Source organism: Pelodiscus sinensis, chromosome 1, assembly GCF_052426305.1.
Source record: "Pelodiscus sinensis isolate ZL-2025 chromosome 1, ASM5242630v1, whole genome shotgun sequence".
NCBI lineage: Eukaryota > Metazoa > Chordata > Testudines > Trionychidae > Pelodiscus > Pelodiscus sinensis.
The window spans coordinates 89,895,596-89,915,031 of record NC_143052.1 but is presented as its reverse complement, the minus strand read 5'-3'; the positions used below and the strand labels follow the sequence as shown (position 1 = coordinate 89,915,031).

The 19,436-nt window shown below is 48.6% G+C and overlaps 2 protein-coding genes across 13 annotated transcripts in view; one reads left to right on the top strand and one right to left on the bottom strand.

Annotated features, from left to right (window-relative positions):
* The window catches only part of LOC149525604 (uncharacterized), a 34,876-nt gene extending 31,937 nt beyond the window's left edge, over positions 1–2,939 (bottom strand). For 5 of the 12 annotated variants that reach the window (XM_089780833.1, XM_089780828.1, XM_089780821.1 and 2 more), the window contains exons 1-2: positions 2,079–2,937; positions 1,738–1,835 (exon numbers count right to left, since the gene is read on the bottom strand). In XM_089780833.1, the coding sequence (XP_089636959.1) occupies positions 1,738–1,835; positions 2,079–2,086 (106 nt within the window). In that variant the 5' untranslated portion in view covers positions 2,087–2,937. Of the gene's footprint in view, positions 1–1,737; positions 1,836–2,078 lie in introns of all 12 variants that reach the window. The other 7 variants (XM_089780846.1, XM_089780845.1, XM_089780823.1 and 4 more) reach the window with 6 other exon arrangements.
* On the top strand, positions 26–16,773 carry LOC102445653 (heat shock 70 kDa protein 12A-like). Its single transcript, XM_014572222.4, has 4 exons — positions 26–307; positions 8,850–9,074; positions 9,773–9,944; positions 11,011–16,773. Exons 1-4 carry the CDS (start codon positions 26–28, stop codon positions 12,057–12,059), a joined length of 1,728 nt encoding a protein of 575 aa, XP_014427708.3. The 3' UTR covers positions 12,060–16,773.
* Positions 16,774–19,436: the final 2,663 nt, after the last annotated feature.

Here is a 19,436-nt window from a genome sequence, read left to right as displayed (position 1 = left end):
TAGGGAGTCTCTCCAGTTCACTATCATGGCAAGCAAGTCCTTGTTCATTGTTGCCATTGATTTTGGCACGTCTTACAGCGGCTACTGCTTTTCTCTCGCAACACGGCCAGATCAAATCCGGCAGGTGTACTGGGGGCAGGAGCACGCGCTCAACACTCTGAAGACCCCAACGTGCATCCTCTTCAATGAAAAGCGTGAGTTTAAGAAGTTTGGCTACGATGCCGTCATGAAGTACAACTCGCTCCCCTCCAGCGAAGCTCACAGGTGGTACTACTTCCACCACTTCAAGATGAAGCTCTATAATGAGGTAAGTGCAAGCTACATGGAGCAGCCAATTCAGAAAAGAGAAAGGAATGCGGTTCACAGGATTCCTACCTTTTCAATGGGTGGTAACTGGGCCCTTAAGGCCCCACTCCTGACTTCCCCCCTCCAAAAACCCTTTTCCCCAAGGCCATGCCTCTGAACACCTCATGAAGCTGCAATCTATAACAGCAGACTGGCCCCAGATGTGGAAGCAGCAGCTGCTGCGACTGTGCTGTCTCCTTCCTCCCACTCAAGGCTGCCAGGGTGCGTCTACACTGCAGGGCTTAGCTCGAAATAAGCTGTGCAAATTGAGCTTTGTAAATTGCGCAGCTTATTTTGAAATTGGGAGCATCTGCACAGCACGTATTTCGAAACAGAGCACTCTTCCTCTGACTTCCCTTATTCCTCATACAATGAGGGTTACAGGAGTCGGAGTGAGAAGTCCTCCAGCTTGACAGAATTTTAACGCTATTTTGAAATAACTGCCTGCTGAGCAGATGCAGACTAAGTTATTTCAGAATAGCACTGGTTATGTCGAAATAGTGTTGCAGTGTAGACGTATCCTCAGAGATTAAAAAAATTCAGTCATCAGGTCTTATGTAATAGCATCTGGACATACAAGCTGGAACCCAAACTGTTCAGTGTGACAAGGCCTCTTTTCTCTCACCAGCCCTAGCATTTCTCCCCTCTGGCAATGGCGGGCTGGGGTAATTAGCCCCTCTCAGGCAGAGGTTGCCACCCCCCTACTGCACTCGCTTGTTTGTATCTAAGGGGTAAACCTAAGGATGCTCCTTCCCCTATGGGAAGGAGCACATTCTCTCCCGGAGAAGAGGCTTCCTTGTCTGGTTTCAGCTGGTCTCTCTCCTTCTCCCTGAAACAAGGGTATAGGGACAGTGGTGTAGCTAGGGTCAACCAGCAGGTGGGGGACAGTTGCACCACTATAGGGGGGCGCCAATGTAGCTGCTGGGCTACTTACTCCCTGCAGACAAGCCGCCGAGACAGGGTCGGATAGTGGGAGCAGGAGCTTCAAAGGCTGCCTGGGAGACCAGCGCTGCTGGCTTGGGAGCCACTGCTGCCCCCTTTGTACAGTCTGGAGCAGTTCCTCCTCCCCCAGCACATAACGCTTTCGCTATACCAGTGTGTGGGGAGGTGTGAGTATGTTGGGGGGGATGCTTTTAAAAATATCTCAGGTAGCCCTTAATCAGATTCTGGTGTTCCTAACTGACCTGAGGGAACTCCTTCTCAGCTGGTAGGAAAAAGGATTTCTAACATACTAGGGCTTCCACTCCCCCCTTGTAGGGTATGAGGCTGCTGAGGTGTGCAGGGCCTCAGCTAATTTCTTCTAGGCCAGGTCCCACTTCTAGCTTGTTGGTCTCCCCCCCGCCCCCCTCACCAATAGCTACCAGAGCTTTTGGGGGAGCTGTGCTGGCCTACCTTTTCTCAGGACAGTGGAGGGGTCTTGCTTGGGATCTCTCCTGGCTCTTTGGCTGCTGCTGACCTGGTCCTCTACCACTGCTACTGGTGCTCTTGCCCTTGGTGAAGAGGTAGAGGAGATACTTAGGGCAGTGTTTGGAGGTTTCACAGCTTGCTGTTAGGGAGGGAGTTGGTGCTGGGCCTTTTCTATTATGGTCCCTTTGGTGATAGCTAGTTTAGTTGGCTTGGGGCTGTTACCTGTCCCCGGACCAACTGAGGAATGAACTCAGACAAAGGGTTAACTGGAACAGTGCTGAAGACTGTTTATTGATGTAAATTCTTAGGGGTACGATAATACTCACATGTGCATCACACATACTAGCACTCTGGAGGCAGGCTACTGGTGTGGCATAGATTTCTTCCGATTTCACAGGCGGCTAGATTTGGCCAGGCAACAGCTTCCCAGCGATTGACCATGGGGCCACAGATCCCTGGAGATCCCTTAGATCTGCGAGAGGGCTTTCTTCTCTGGGACAGCCCCAGGTTTCTGCTGTGATGTTACATCTCTCTGAGAGAGAGAGAGAGAGAGAGAGAGAGAGAGAGAGAGACTCCTGGCCACTCATCATGTTAATTATACACTTGCAGGGTTTTTCTTTGCCTTAAAAGGTCATGAAAAGCCAGACTGCTTTGGGATTGGATATTTCCCACTCACACTTCCTCATGCACTCAGACATAGTCATAACCAGGAATACAGCTGCAAAACATTTAATATTATAGGAACTTTTTGACATGACGGGAAGCTATTTAAAAACCATATTTGCTGAGTTAACAGAAATGATCTAAACTGCATCCGTTTAACAACACTAAAATAAGTGCTTAGCCTTAACAGGAAACTCGACTAGCAGAACTTGTGTAGACCATATTTGCTTGGATCTAGTCAAGTTTTAGCTGAGAGAACTAGAAGTACAAAATAAGGGGAGGAACAGGCTTTTGTGTCCAGCCAGCCACACTTCAATGGAGGGGCCATGTGTCCAGCTGGCTACAAGAGGAATGGGGTAGAAGCGTGAAGTCCTCCCCACAGTCCAGCTCCCTCTTCTGCTACCACCACTGCTGCCACCCTGTCCCACTCACTACTCACCTCCTCCCTTTACTGACTCACTTGGGGTTTCACAGCAGTAAACCAGCTTTGCTATTCAAGCATCCATGGACACGCCTTTCCCTCCTTCCCTTGGTTTTACCCTCCCTCCCCTAATTGTTTGGCCAGTGGGTTCCCTTTCCCTCTGCACTGCCCTCTGGTATCACTTATATAGTAGTTTGTCCCCTTTCCCTTTGCTGCCTGCCCTTCCCATCTCACTCTGGCCATTTTGCTCCCATTTGGCCCCCCTATTTTCTCAGAGGCCTCTTACTTTGTGGTTCTTTTGTTAATTTATTTTTCCCACCCATTGTGGATTTGATCCCTACTTGCCCATCTTGATTGGCCATGTGGCTGGAAGGGGGTTACAACTGGCAGATATTCAGGTGTCTATGACCCTGATCCCCATTGTGCTGAGAGACAAACTGCATGGTCCATCTTCCTCAGCAGTCACTCCCTTCCTCAGCTGTTCAGATCCTTGTGAGTGCCTGGTGTCAAGTGTGGATTTCAACTGCTTCCTTAAAGACTGGAACTGCATGGGAGATTATATATCACCACTCCCTGGTGGACAACTGTTAGCCGGTGGCCGGGGCAGTGAGTGGTCTGTGAGCTCTAGTACACACCAGAGTCTTCATTGCTAGGACAGAGTCCCTTCGCAGTGGGCAGCCAGGAAGGCTGACGGGTGCCCCAAGGTGGTACAGAAAGAGCTTATTACACCCGAGTCTTTGACTGCTAGGACAAAAGTCCCTTCACAGCGGGCAGCCAGGAAGGCTGACAGGCACCCCAAGAGTTTGCCCCGTGGAGGCGGCACAACCCAACGCTCAGCTCTTACTGCTTTTACCCCTGACCAGCTGTGATTCTTTTAATTGTGTCTGGTTCTGTTACAGCATCGGGAGGAGTCAGATTGAAATCTTAAACAGTTACTATTTTATTGTTACAAAGCAAGCTTAGCTGTTAAATGTAACTGCTGTGTTACAGATAACACAGCCACTACAAAAGGAAAAGACAGAAATTACAATAAAAGTCACTTACAGGTACCATGAAACCCTTTTGGTTCTCTGAGCTCTTATTAAACGCGCGCAAAAATATACACCTAGCAGGTATAGTCTCACCCCTGCGATCTTTACTCCGGCGAAGCCAGCATTTCTCTCAATCCCAATGGGAAGCAGTCAGTACGAGACAGCATCCCTAAAGTCTTGGGGGTCCAAGACCGCCTGACCAGCAGGTATATGGGTGGATCTCCAATTAGAGTGGGGCACAGGACCCTACTTTATACCCCTGTGGTCACATAGACACTTCTCTTGTCATTAAAATGCCAATTAAGTTGGAATGTCTTTGTGACGCCCATTCCCACAGGGGGTCCGAAAGCTTAATTTGCACCTGTGAGGTGGAGGTAACTAAATCATTAGGGCCAGACATCCTTTTTCTGATGAGACGGCAGATTCCTCTTCTGGGACGGTGTGGGTAGGCGTATCAATTACTGGTACCAGCCAAAGGTAGCCCAAGGCCCCCGACAGCCTGCTGGCCCAATTGCCGCTGTTATCTGGTTCCTGTCTAGTATCCAGGGCCATTGTTATTCCAGCACCTCTGGAGGCCCTGGAGCCTTTGAAGACAGAGTATCTTTTTGATCTGAGAAAGTGGGTCTGGCCCACGAAAGCTCATCATCTAATAAACCATCTTGTTAGTCTTTAAAGTGCTACATAGACCTGTATTTTGTTTCCCTCTCTAGGATTCTCTCTGCCAAGGATGACAGAGGGAGGGGGGGGGGAGAGAGAGTTGGGGTTGGGTTTCTGTCTGGCTACAGCATCTGGTATGACCACCTCCCAGACAATGACTCAAGTACCTATGTCCAAGTGGAGGGACATCGGTCATGCCATTTTCGGTTGGATCACTTTTCCTTTTCTCAACATTATCTTTCACGGGCCCACTCCTCCAGCATTAGGCCAGCCCTATTCTCAGTCTACTATTTGCTGGCTCTGATGGCTCTCTTACTTTGGACGAGCCAGTTCTGGTCTATTGGCACTTTACCAACAGTCTGCTGGAAGACAAGGGCTTGCTGGCCCTTCTGGGAGTTCTGGCTGGCCTGACATGGGCAGAGGTGCCCCTTTCCCTCAGTGCAGTAAGGGTGGGATGTGGAAAAGATGTGCAGCTGGTTCTCCCTGTCATGGCTCCTTCCCCACTCTGGCATGATAAATGCAGAAGTGGGGGCCAGCAAGTGTACCCCAAAGCCTTATCTACCAGGCTTTGGTATAAAACTTCCCCCAAAATCTTAAAAACCTAGATTTTGGGAATAAAACTTCTGCTGCCATCACCCAAATATTAACAACGAGATTAGGGGAAAGATCATTTGGGAAATCTCACCCCTATGGGTACGTCTACACTACAATGTTAATTCGAACTAACTTAGTTCGAATTAGTTAATTCGAACTAAGCTAATTCGAACTAACGCATCCAGACTAAAAAACTAGTTCGAATTAGCGTTTTGCTAATTCCAACTAGCATGTCCACATTAAGAGGACCCTGAACCAGGCTTAAGGATGGCCGGAAGCAGTGCCGGCAGGGCATCAGAGTAGGACTTAGAGCGTGGAGATGCTGTCTCAGGCTAGCCGAGGGCTGTGCTTAAAGGGTCCCGACCGCCACCCCGGACAGACAGTTCTCAGGGGTGCCCCGCTTGCAAAGCAGTCCTGGCTTGGATTGCCCGGAGTACCCACACTGGGCACATCACAGCACTCGGCCATCAGCCCAGCTGCACTTGCCGCAGGCTGCCATCTGGGGAGAGGGGGCAATTGGGGGGCTGCAGGAGAGCTTTCACCCCCAGAAGCCTGCAGAGCCAGCCCAGTCCTCCCCATCGGGGGTGCGTACCCCATTCCTCCCTCACCTCCTTCCACTTACCCTTCCCTAGCCCCTCTTCTTGATGTACAAAATAAAGGACAATTGTGTTCAAAAATGGAAGAGACTGGGAAAAGGAGGTGGGAGAGGGGAAGAGAGAGGCTGGGAGAGGGGAGGGCAACTACAATGATGAGGGGTTGGGAACAGGTGCCATATGAAGAGAGGCTAAAGAGACTGGGACTTTTCAGCTTAGAAAAGAGGAGACGGAGGGGGGACAGGATAGAGGTCTCTAAAAGCAGGAGTTGGGTGGAGAGGGTGCATACAGAAAAGTTCTTCATTAGTTCCCATAAAGAAGGACTAGAGGACAGCAAAGGAAAGGAATGGGTAGCAGGCTTCAAACTAGTAACAGAAAGTTGTTCTTCACAAAGCAAAGAGTCAACCTGTGGAACTCCTTGCTGCAGGAGATTGTGAAGGCTAGAACTAGAACAGAGTTTAAAGGGAAGTGAGATCAAGTCATGGAGGTTGGGTCCATGGAGTGCTATTAGCCAGGGGGTAGGAGTGGTGTCCCTGCCCAAAGTTTGTGGAAGGCTGGAGAGGGATGGCAGGAGACAAATGGCTTGGTCACTGTCTTCGGTCCATCCCTTCCAGGGTCCCTAGGGTTGGCCGCTGTCGGCAGACAGGCTACTGGGATAGATGGACCTTTGGTCTGACCCAGGACGGCCATTGTAAGCTCAGGGCTCAGGGTCGGGGGTCTCAGTGGACCCCCTTGATTTTCATGCACACCTGCTCCTGGGTGGCCAGGCTGGCAGCTCTCCTGCCCTAGATGGCCACTTTCCTGTGCCTAGTGTGGAGATCATGGACGAGGTCCACGATGTCCGCACTAGCCCAGGCGGGTGCCCGCCTCTTGTGGTCCCGGGCAAGCTCCTGGGAGCCGCCAGCCTGGTCCCAGGAAGAGGGGGTGGGCTGGGGGACATCGGGTGGGTGGCTCGATCCGTGCCAGGTGCAGGGTCTGCTGGCTGGGTGCTGGCAGGCTTGCACCTGGCACGCGCACCGTAGCCAGCCCGTGCCCCTTTAAGGGGTCCGGGGCCAGGAGGGGGGCAGACGAGTTTCCCTGGTGTTGGCCAGAGTGGCCACCAGGGAAACCTGGGGAGGGCTAGCCTCCCACTAGTTCGAATTAAGGGGCTACACAGCCCTTAATTCGAACTAGCTAGTTCGAACTAGGCTTAATCCTCGTAAAATGAGGTTTTCCTAGTTCGAACTAAGTGCTCAGCCCTGACCTTGCCACTGTCCAGGCCATGGGCATCTACTATGGAAGGCGGGGGAAGGTTCTGCCTCTCCAAACTGCCAGCTTGCCTCCACCCACACTCTGCCCCCAGAACACCTGCTCTCGACATTCTGGGGGTGGAGTGTTGCCGCCCCCAGTGCCTACCCTCCCTGTATTCCAGGGCTGGGGAGTCTGGAAGCGTGTGCCCTCCTCCCTCCCAGTCACATGCCCCCATCTCCCCTCCTCCCCTCCCTATGGTGAGGGGTCCAGGGAGGCAGATTGGCTCCCGTGGGGGCAGGGCCCAAGCCAAAGGAGTGGGGAAGTCCCAGCCCTACTTTCACCAACTGTCCATGGTTTAGGCCAGGACTGGACAATAATTTTTAATGGGGGGCCACTCCAAGATTTTGGCAAGTGGACAAGAGCCACATTTCTGCTGGGGGGATGTGGGGTTTGGGACAGAGGTCGGGTGCAGAAGACAGCTTTGAGAAGGAGACTGCGGTGTAGGAGGGGGTGAGAGGTCTGAGAGGGAATTTTGGTGAAAGAGTGGGTTGTGATTTGGGGCAGAGGCTTGGGGTGCAGCGTCCAAAAGGCAATATGGCACAGGAGAGGATTCTGGCCTGGGGGAGGGGTTATAGGAAGGGTTGCACGTTCTGGGAGGGAATTGTGACCTGGGTGAAGGGAGTGCAGAGGGTTTGGGTGGTGACCCAGGGTAGGGAAATGAGGTGCAGCATCAGGGAGGGAGTGTGGGTGCCAGAGAGGAGTCTGAACGTGGTGCAGGGTCTGGGAGGGAGTTGTGACCTGTGGGAAAGAGGTACAGAGGGTTTGGGTGGTTGCTTGGGACAGGTAGTTGGGGGGTGGAGAGGTTGCGGGTGCCAGAGGCAGGCTCTGGCTGGGAGGTGCTTACTTAAGCATCTGAAATTTTGTTGCCAAGTAACCCAGTTTTGTAAGAGCTCTTTGTTGTAATTCTTTGCAGTTTGTTTTAGACTTAACTGTCTTAAGAAATTTTGTATGATCTGAAAACTTTGCCATCTTATTGTTTACTCCTGTTTGCAGATCATGAAACAAGCAAATATAACAGCACAATATAGGCGCTTTGGGGACACCACTAGTTACATCTCTCCATTCTGAAAACAGGCCATTTATTCCTACCCTTTATTGCCAACCTTTTATCAAGCATGTCTGGGAATACTTTTAGGATCATCAAAAGATCCTTAATTTAATGATATAGATAGATATATATATATATATATATATATATATATATATATATATACACACACACACACACACACACACACACAAATGTGGCGCTGACCCCACACTATTACTCCAGCCCTGCCCTGGAGATCCCTTGTTCAACTCTCAGGCTGTGTCTACACTGGCATGATTTTGCGCAAATACTTTTAACGGAAAAGTTTTTCCATTAAAAGTATTTGCACAAGAGAGCATCTATACTGGCATGTACCTTTGCGCAAAAGATTTGCTTTTGCACAAAAGCATCCATGTCAGTGTAGACGCTCTCTTGCGCAAGAAAGCTCCAATGGCCATTTTAGCCATCGGGCTTTCTTGTGCAAGAAATTAACGTTGCTGTCTACACTGGCCCTCTTGCACAAGCATACTTGCGCAAGAGGGCTTATCCCTGAGCGGGAGTGTCAGTGTATTTGCTCAAGCACCACTGATTTTGTACATTACAAAGTCAGTTTTCTTGCGCAAATACTCGCAGCCAGTGTAGACAGGCGGCAAGATTTTGTGCAAAAACAGCCACTTTTGCACAAAATCATTCCAGTCTAGACGGAGCCTCAGTGTGTTGTCTGTACTAGTGGCAGGGAGGGGAACTGGCAACACACCCAGCAGCAGGTTGTGCTACCTCAATACAAATCAAAGTGATTTGTTTTTTCTCACTTCTAGAAAATCACTTCCAAGATGGAACTGGAAACAGATGATGGGAAGAGGCTTCCAGCCCTAACGGTGTTCTCAGAAAGTCTGCGGTACATGAAGGATCATGCTCTGAACACCATACAGGAAGCCTCATACCAAGCTGTCTATGACACTGATGATGTCACCTGGATCGTTACTGTTCCAGCCATATGGGATGCTTCTGCCAGGCAGTTCATGCGACTGGCAGCTAAAGAGGTAAAGTGAGTAACAGCCCAATTGCCTCTGAGATTCTCCAGAATTTTCTCTGCCCAACAGTACAGAAGACTTGTTCAGCATTTAAACAAATCGTATTTTAAATTTAAAACTTGCTCAGGGGTGGAGTCACAGATTTTTTCTTACATCAGGTGTTTTCAACCTTGCCTTTCTATGCTGCTAAATTAGAGGGGGGCCCTGATGAGGTCAGGCCTAGGCGGGAGAAGTTGTTACAGTACAGAAAAGGAGGAGGAACCCTGCCTTGCTTGCTACACATTATTACAAGCAGTGACAAAATGATCTACTCATCTACTGGCTTAGAGCCTCCACTGAGACTAGCACCTGTAGCGAGACTAGCTGGAAGAGCCATTACAGGGGCCATGGAGCCTCATGTGCGGTGGCATACACTCACGCTGGCTGGAATCAGGTAGAAATTCCCCTCCCAGACCACACACAGTTACAGTTTTGCTCATGAATTATCCATGAACATGGAGTGGGGGGTTCACCTGCCTCTGACTCATCTGACTCTAGTCACAGTTGAGAACAGACAAGATGGAACAGACCATTCCAGATAGGCCACCCCAATTTCCCTGGGATTAGAAGAACCTGGCCAACATCCAATCCTCATGCTGCATCTCAGTGGTGGGAAGCCAGAATCTCACCACCATTCCTGGTGTGATCAGGTTCTCTTGTGATTTTAGGCAGGCCTCATCGGTGACATGCTTTCTGAGAAGCTCATCATTGCCCTAGAGCCAGAAGCCGCCTCAATCTGGTGCAAGCAGCTCCCACAGGAAGGCTTTGTGGCAGAAGGTGGTCACAGACAAAAGTTTGAGGAGTCACCAGGAACCCAGTATGTCGTGGTGGATTGTGGAGGTAACTTTTCCCCTCTTAAATAAATAAAAATCTCTGCTACCTGCAGACTTTGTCTGTTCAGTAGACGCAGCCTCTTCTGGCGAAGAGAGCAAGACACCGAGCCCTATACGGACCTCTGATCCTCCATGCTCTGGTTGCTCTGGTTTCTTTAACGTCTACCTGAAAAAGCAGGCACCTGAAAGCTTGTCTAGATGGGGCTTTAGCCTATACAAAGTGAATTTAATGAGGAGTGAAAAAGCTTGGTACACTAACATATAACCCTTCAGCATGCTAACTCCTTATTTACAGAGAATTCTATAGTCCTCTTTCAAAGAGTATGCAAACTCAATGCAAATTGAATTAGTGTGGAGTATTATGTGTGTGCACACAATGCTGCACCACTTTGGCAGTCCTCCAATTGCTATCCCATACTGCTTTATGGGTATCTGTAACAAACCTGTTAACCTGCATACCCTAAGGCTGTGTCTACACTGGCGCGATCTTGCGCAAAAACTTGCTGCTTGTCTACACTGACCTCATGTTCTTGCGCAAGTAAGCTGATGTTCTAATGTATGAAATCAGGGCTTCTTGAGCCAGAACTCTGACGCTCCCGCTCAGGAATAAGTCCTTTTGCGCAACTGTTCTTGAGCAAGAGGCCAGTGTAGACAGGCATCGTGTCAGTTTTTGCATCTACTCAGTTCAGACATCTCTGCAGACTACCCACAAAGGACTTGGCATCAACTAAGATGTGGCCACTTGTTCACTGGATGAGTTTGACTCACCAGCACATTTCCTACAGGCCACTGAACACCCAACAGATGGTCATATCTCACAGCTGTTACCAACTTTCAGATGAGTTTGAGGACATCAACATGTGCTTGCTAGAGTCTAGAATGCGTATAGAAAGATTATGACCTAAAGAATGAGCAGCTCCGAATCCCAATTTCCAGAGCACGTGTGCTAATTGTGAGCTTTTTTTTAACTTATGTAAAGGTAGGGACTGTCTTTAGAAAGCATCCTTCTCAGCTAAAGTGAAGGCACTGACTTCTTTTAAAGATTCACTAATTTTATTAATTTTGGGTGTTAGGTGGCACCATCGACATCACAGTACATGAAATCCAAAAGAATCAATCCCTGAAAGAATTACATAAGGCATCGGGAGGAGGATGGGGAGGCAGCACAGTGGATGAAAACTTCAAAGAGTTCCTGAAGGAGATCTTCCACGAAGGAGTATGGGATGAATATGCGCAGAATCACCCAACAGAATGCCAGCAGATGATGTACAACTTTGGGCTTCAAAAATGCTCTTCCAGCAAAGATGATGTCTACTTACATTGCTACCATAACCTCACAAGAGTGGCAGAGCGCAAGTACAGAGACATCTCCCACTTCTTCAAGGATGTGGAGGGAGCTGAGTGGTGTGATGGGACTATCATGATTACATATGAAAAAATGAAGAGCTTTTTTGCCTACAGTATCAGACAAACCATTGATGCCTTGCTGGAAATCCTCAGCAAGCCTGAGATGACCATGGTCCAATATATTTTACTGGTCGGAGGCTTTGCTTCCAGCATTATCCTGAGGGAGAAGATCTATGAGACCTTTAGGAAGCAGTACCATATCCTGTGTCCACTGGAAGCTCAGGCAGCTATTGTAAAGGGGGCAGTTTTATTTGGGCACAATCAGCAAATTGTTGCCTCGAGAATCAGCGCTCTGACTTATGGAGTAGCGATATCTAGGGCATTTGATATTGCTGTCCATGACATACAGAAAAAGAGAGTCTCAAAAGCAGATAATTATGAATATTGCACAGATCTCTTCAAGAAGCTGGTGGGAATTGGGGATTTGGTGGCGGTAGATGAGGTTGCCAGTTATACTTTCACTCCCGTGGAACCAGATCAGACAAGTGTGGCTTTCGGTTTCTATTGCACAGAAAAGAAGGCTGCGAAGTACATAGATGAGAAGGGGCTAAAAACACTCGGCACCTGTACTGTGCCAACTCCAAACACAGAGCTGGGGAGAAACCGCCAACTGAGACTGGATATCAAATTTGGGCTAACGGAGTTTAAAGCCACAGGCACTGATGTCACGTCTGGTGAAAATCAGACAGTTATGATTGATTTTTTAACAGCATAAAGGTTCCATTGTCCAAGGACAAGGAAGAAGAGCAGCAAGCTCAGATGACTCAAGGGACTATAGGGCTCAATCAGGAGAACATATGAGTCGCCAGAATGGAACAAACAAGTGAACCAAACAGTCCAGTAACTTCTCGCCACACCAACACAAACCAATAATCTTTCTAATCTAATAATCCTGCCTCCTTTAGTACTAGACCAGACTAGTCACCCATTTAATTTGACATGCTGCTACCTGCCATTCCTGATTGGACAAACAGGTTGTCTAGTTCAGTATTCTGCCTCCTCCCAGGTTAGCTCAGACTAACGGTGCAATATCTAGAGCAGCATCCTGCAGGCTATTCTGCTGGATATGAGTACAGTGATCCATGTAGTCCAGTATAATTATTTATATCCCACTAGACTGGACCTAGAGTAGGGATGGGCAAAATATGGCCTGTGCACAACATCCAGCTCGCCAAAGATTCTCCTCCAATCTGCTGGAGGAAAATGGTCCCAGCTATGTTGTTTCCACGAGTGGCTGGCTGCCACAAGGAATGTGTCTCTGGACACCGTGGAGCGGGGGGGGGACGACAGGAGGGAGCATGTAGGCCCCTGCCTCCAGCACCATCCGCACAGCTGTCTAATGAGTGGCCACCACTGACCCTATAGCCATCTAGCCCAGTATTCTGTTTGCTGCCAGACAAGACCAGACAAATGTTTTCAGTAATTTAGTATTTTTCCTGCAGCTGTATCTTTTTATGCTGTTATCTTGGCAGACTTTATTTGCCAAAGACTGAGTTTAATTCTGCTTTCTATGTGTGACTATATTGGTAAGGGGTGGCCAAAATATTTCACTGACCCTGAGGGTGAAGAACCCCTCTCTGAGACTGGGGGGGCCGAACCCAATGCTGCTCCTTTAACTCCTTGGGAGCTCAGGGACAGGGTAGGAAGGATAAAAGCCTAGCCCAGGAGCTCAGTAAGGACCCAGCCCTAGAGGTAGCAGAGGCCTGCCCTGAGCTCCCAAGCCAACAGGGCGCTGAGCACCTTGCAGAAGCTAAGGACTGGTCCAGACTGCTGGACCCCTGCTCTGAAGCTGAACCCCTGCTTCTTTACCCTGCCCGAGGGTGCAGACGACCGCAACCCCAGGAATTGGCAGCCAGTGTGGAGCCAGGTAAATGCCGAAGAGAAGTAGCCCAGGGGGAGCTGGCAACTGTCAGGCTGATCTTACAACACTTTAGAGTGTGTCAGCATGTTGCGAGCCAGGGCTGCCACTGCTAGGGCTGTAGGCAGAGACATGGTGGAGTAGGGAGGGCCTGAGTCTCCCCTGCCACCCCACATATCGGGTGGCAGTCTTCCCCCTTCCTCTCTTGCCTGTGGGACTACATTTGTGTTTCTCCTGTAACCAGGGCCGGCTCGAGCCATTCTTGCGCCCTGGGCAGCGGGCGCGCGACGCATGTGCGGCTCCAGCTCCGGCACGCTGCACACCTTACAGCTGCCATCAGGTGCCCCCCATAGGTTGGCACTCTGGGCAGCTGCCCGGCTGGCCCCGCCCTTAATCTGGCCCTACCTGTAACCCTTCTGCCGGGTAGGGCCAGCAGCAGCCAGGGCCGGGTTCAATATCTAGGGTCCATCTCACACAGAACTGGCTCAAGCCCCCACCCAGTAGCCTGGGAAATTCACACACCCCTGGGCACCTCTGAGAGGCAATGCTTCCCCACTCGCAAGCACAGAGTCTGAGTGTAGAAAATAAACTTTTAATGAAAGAGAGAGAGGTCACATGGCATTATCTTGGGAAAATACCATGAACAGAGTTCATAACCCCCCACGAATAACCATCCCAGCTCAAATGAATTGAGCAATGTCCTTTGCCTCTCAGGTTCACTAGCCCAGCAATGTAAGGGTTCCATTCACTTACCCAAACTTTCTCCATACCCCACTTCAAAAGTCCCACTTACAGCTCTGTCCAGTCAGTGCAGACCCAGACACATCACCCTGATGACTTCCATTGAGCCTGATGTGATGCCACCTGTGTGCTGCCCGCCGGTCATTCCTGCCAGCCACTCTGCTGGCTGCAATGGATCTGGCTCCAGGCCAAACCAGTGACTTCAGCTTTTAGTAGCTATGTCTACACTGGCAAGAGTTCCTGCACAAGAACTCTTGCATAAGAACACGTCCACACTGCCATGTGCTTTTGCACAAGAGCATCTTTGGCAGTGTGGATGCTCTCTTGTGCAAGAAAGCTCTGATGGCCATTTTAGCCGTAGGGCTCTCTTGTGCAAGAAACCCCTGCCATGCGTCCACACTGCCCTCTTGCACAAGAGAGCTTATACTTGTTAGAAAAGAGCATAGGTCTTGCCCAAGAAGCCCTCTATTCCCACGCTTTACCGTAAGGCTATGTCTACACTGGCGTATTGTTGCACAAGAAGAGCGTCCACACTGCCCGCCTGCTCTTGCGCAAGAAAAATTACAGTAGAGTGTCGGACGACAGGGCTTCTTGTGCAAGAACTATGCTGTTTTCTAACAGGTGTAAGCCCTCTTGTGCAGGAGCTCTTGCAGAAGAGGGCAGTGTGGATGCTCAGCAGGGGTTTCTTGTGCAAGAAAGCCCTATGGCTAAAATGGCCATCAGAGCTTTCTTGTGCAAGAGAGCGTCCACACGGCCATGGATGCTTTTGCATCCTGGCATGAGCTGTATTTACATATAAACAGTTAACAGTTAATTATCTTGCAGAGCTAAACAATTTGGCTATGTCTACACTGGCGGCTTCTTGCACAAGAACAGCTGTTCTTGCACAAAAACTTGCCGGGTGTCTACACTGCAAGCGCATTCTTGCACAAGTACATCTACAGTCTAGCATCAGAAAATAGGGCTTCTTCGGGAAGAGTTATTCCTCTGCCCACAAGGAATAAAGCCCTCTTGCACAAGAGCTTTTGCGCAAGAGGGCAGTGTAGACAGGGAAACATGAATTTCTTGCACAAGAAACCCCTATGGCCAAAATGGCCATCAGAGCTTTCTTATGCAAGACAGCGTCCACACTGCCATAGACGCTTTTGCACAAAAGCACATCTCTTATGCAAAAGCCCATGCCAGTGTAGACTCACTCTCGTGGAAGACTTTTTGCACAACAACTCTTTTGAGAAACGGTTCTTGCACAAGAAGCTGCCAGTGCAGACATAGCTGTAGGCTATGTCTACACTGCAGGCTTCTTGTGCAAGAATGACCGTTCTTGCGCAAAAACTTGCGGAGCATCTACACTGCACCTACGTTCTTCTGCAAGTAAATTTAGAGAGGGCTTCTTCCGCAAGAGTTATTCCTCTCCCCACAAAGAAGAAGCCCTCTTGAGGAAAAGCTCTTGCACAAGAAGACAGCGTAGACAGGCAACAGGGGTTTCTTGCACAAGAAACCCCTATGGCTAAAATGGCCATCAGAGTTTTCTTGCACAAGAGAATGTCCACGCTGCCATGGACACTCTTCCACAAAAGCACATCTCTTGCTCAAACGCACATGGCAATGTGGATGTGCTCTTGTGCAAGACCTTTTGCGCAAGAACTCTTGCACAAAACAGTTCTTGTGCAAGAAGCCTGCAGGGTAGATGTAGCCTTTGAGTGAGCATATCCACCCCCTAGGTAGCTCTCTCATTTTAGCTGGCTGATAGCAAGCAGTAGTTCAGCCCCTGCTTACATCCTGAACAAGGCCCTGGGCCTTACTAACTCTGAGACTGTTTTTGCTTTGCTGCCCCGCCCTGAGTCAGGGCCAGGGACGAACAAACTGGGGAACTGCTATATGTTGGTCTTGTTTGCCTGACCCATCCTGTACTTAGGGCCCAGGGTTTGAAGGTAGCCACTGGACATTTATTTACAGGCCTGAGCATAGGTCTGGGACCCAGAACTAAACCACCCGGCTTACAGTGACCTAGGGCCAGAAAGGGTTATATAACTAACAGGCTAATTGTATTGTTAGAGAACTATAGGTAATGCTAATTGTCTGTGTTTATGTATATCTTGTTAACCATGTAAACATATGGTTCCTGTCTATTATACGTGAATTCAAAGATCAAAAGGAAATATTAACATTTAAACTTTCATTCTCAATACTTCTCTTTGAAGTGTCTATTAAACTGTTTATTAACTGCATAATGAATAATTATTTTACGCTGATAAATGTAAATAGATCCCTGAATACATAAGAACCAGGTAATTCTACTTCAAAGGCACTATTCTTCACCCAAGAAATACCTGCTGTGAAGAGGCTGACAATAGCTTTCTAGTGATCTCTATAAAAAACTCTTAGGATGTGATCCCTTCATCTCAGATCTGCGTAAGATCATCAGTTGAACTGTAAGCAATAGACCGAGGTCTCCATTTCTGGTCTGTCCTGGATGACCCTGGTTTTAACAACTGGACTGAGTTTATGGACTAATTCTCACAGGATTTATGGCAACTCCAAAGCTCATCATCTCTACTGTGAAGCTGACCTAAGGACTTTATTCATCTCTGTATGTACTGTGAGCTTTTAACCAATATTCTCTTGTTTAAAATAAATCTTAGTTTACTTAATAAGAACCATCTGTAAGTGTGTGTTTGGGTAAGATCTGAAATACTCATTAATTTGGTGGGTACTGTGTCTGATCTTATGGGATTGGTAGAACTTCTTATATAATGAACAAGATTCAGTAATCCTCATCATTTTTTATTTGGCTCTCTGGGTGGGAGCCCAATACTGGTTTGCTTAAGGAAACTGTATTTCTGGCTACTGGATAACCAATAAGGGTATGTCTACGCTACCCCCCTAGTTCGAACTAGGGGGGGTAATGTAGTCATACGGAGTTGCAAATGAAGCCCGGGATTTGAATTTCCCAGGCTTCATTTGCATGAAGCCGGCGGGCGCCATTTTTAAATGCCGGCTAGTTTGGACTCTGTGCCGCGCGGCTACATGCGGCACGGACTAGCTAGTTCGGAATAGAAGCCTAATCCGAACTAGCTAGTCCGTGCTGCGTGTAGCCGCGCGGCACAGAGTCCGAACTAGCCGGCATTTAAAAATGGCGCCGGCCGGCTTCATGCAAATGAAGCCCGGGAAATTCAAATCCCGGGCTTCATTTGCAACTCCGTATGACTACATTACCCCCCCTAGTTTGAACTAGGGGGGTAGTGTAGACATACCCTAAGGTATTATAGAAGCTATTTTTTGCTAAACTGGTGAATCTATACAATAACCACCAGATTTGGGGATTGTTTGCCCCATTCTTTGCCGATTGCCCTAATTGAGCCGTCTCAGTTAGGCCTCCCTGGCATTCCAGTCACTGTAATTTTACTGTATTAAGATGAATATTCAAATAAACATTTGTAATTTTCCACACCATTCATGATTTTATAGACCTCTAACATATTCCCCACATCATTGCTTTTCACAGCTGAAAAGCCCCAGTCTTTTTAATCTCTCCTTATATGGATGCTGTTCCTTATCCCTAATAATTTCTGTTGCCCTTCTTTGTACCTTTTCCAGGGTTGTTCCAAGGACAAATCCTTTAATGTCTGTGAGGTGCTCAGATACTCACTGATGTGCTCTATAGTAAAGCCTGTAAACAATCAATAAATATATAAGGAAGAGGCCTAACTGAGATCAATCACCCTCTCCTCCCATGGCTCATCAGAATCTTTTGTATAATCTAATGAAATGTTTCCCCTTGGTCTCTAATACTGATGGATTGAAGCAGATAAAGCGTGTTGTTATATTAAATGGATGTTCTACGACAAGCTAAAATCAATGTGATAAGAATGATGTTGATCTCCAGACACCATAAAGTCAAACAGGCCCTTCTTAGCCTTGTAAAAAAAGCTCTCAGAAGCTAACGGAGATTCCACTAAAGTGTAAAGTTACTGTACAAGAGCATTTCTGGTCACCTGATTTTGCATAAGATCCATGTCCTCATTGTGAGGAAGAATCCAATATAGTCTGAAGTAGCACATTCCCATTAGGGTGCCAACTCAGAGAGCGATTCACTGTGGGTAGCTTTGCATGCTAAGCTATGCTTCCTGTGCCTGCTGGGATCAGAATTGTGCAGTGGGTGGTTATGGGTTGTCAATGTCCCATAATGCGCTCATCTAGCCCTTCTCCCCACTTGTTTGTGATCAACAGGAAGCTGTCTTTTCACGCCATTTTTTTTTTTTGCCCTGGTTGCCTATGCAGATGACGTAGAAGCGTGAGCATGGATATCATTTTGCAGCAAATCATATTGATGTTGATGGCTGCCTGGGTGCGCCTAATGGTGCAGTACTTTGAGAGCGTACGTGTGTTGCTCCGCCAGGAAGAGGAGGACGGTGAATCTTGGGTTGACATGGAGTTCCTGTTCACGTAAGCCCTGGTGCCGATGCAAGTGCAACCACCAGTCCGTCCTGTGGATACAGTGGGATGCTGGTTCTGGCACCACGAGACAAGCACAGACCAGTGGGACCGCACTGTGATGCAGAGATGGGACAATCAGCAGTGGCTGCAAAACTTCTGAAAGTGCGAGGCCACTTCCTTAGAACTTTGCAAATGGCTTTCCCCTGGCCTGAAGTGCGAGAGTACCAGAATGAGACCTGTCTTGGCCATGGAGAAGTGTATGTCAATAGCTCTCTGGAAGCTTGCAAGGCTGGACAGCTACTGATCAGTTGGGAATCAGTTTGGAGTAGGGGAAATCTGCAGAGGGGGCTACTTTCATACAAGTAGCCAAAGCAAGCACTACCATTCTGCTATGGAGGGTTGTGACTTAGGGAATTGTGGATACCACAGTGGATGGCTTTGATGCAGTGGGGCAATAGATGGAACACACATTCCCATCTTGGCCCTGTCCATCTTGCCAAGGAGTACTTTTCCATTATGTTGCAGGCGCTAGTTGATGTTGGTGAAACAGCCCCTGTGATCCATGTGGGATGGTTGGGAAAGGTGCATGATGCACGCATGTCTTTAGGAACTCCTGCCTCTTCAGAAAGATGCATCCTGGAACTGTTTCCCAGACAGGAAAATCAGAATCGGAGAAGTAGAAATGCCATTTGTGATCCTTGGTGACCCAGCCTACCCATTGCTCCTGTGGCTCATGAAGCCATTCGTGGGCAGCCTGGATCCCAGTAAAGAGCGGTTCAACTACAGGCTGAGCAAGTGCAGAGTGGTGGTTGAATGTGCTTTTGGACATTTAAAAGGTAGGTTTATGAGTCTCCTGAGTAGGTTATACCTCAGAAAATGCACCATTCCCTTTGTGCTGTCAGCTTGTTGTGTGCTCCATGATCTTTGTGAGAGCAAGCAGGAAAGCTATCTGACAGAGGGTTGAGGCAGAGCATCTAGCCAGAGACTTTGAGCTGTCAGCCATTGGGGTGATAATGAGAGCACCACAAGGGGCAGTGCAAATCAGAGAGGTTTTGA

Bases quoted from the DNA above. Each gene is read 5' to 3' on its own strand.
- LOC102445653 (XM_014572222.4), top strand. From the start codon at position 26: ATGGCAAGCAAGTCCTTGTTCATTGTTGCCATTGATTTTGGCACGTCT. The intron at 308-8,849 runs GTAAGTGCAAGC...TCTCACTTCTAG, and splicing joins AGATGAAGCTCTATAATGAG to AAAATCACTTCCAAGATGGA. The intron at 9,075-9,772 runs GTAAAGTGAGTA...TTGTGATTTTAG, and splicing joins TGCGACTGGCAGCTAAAGAG to GCAGGCCTCATCGGTGACAT.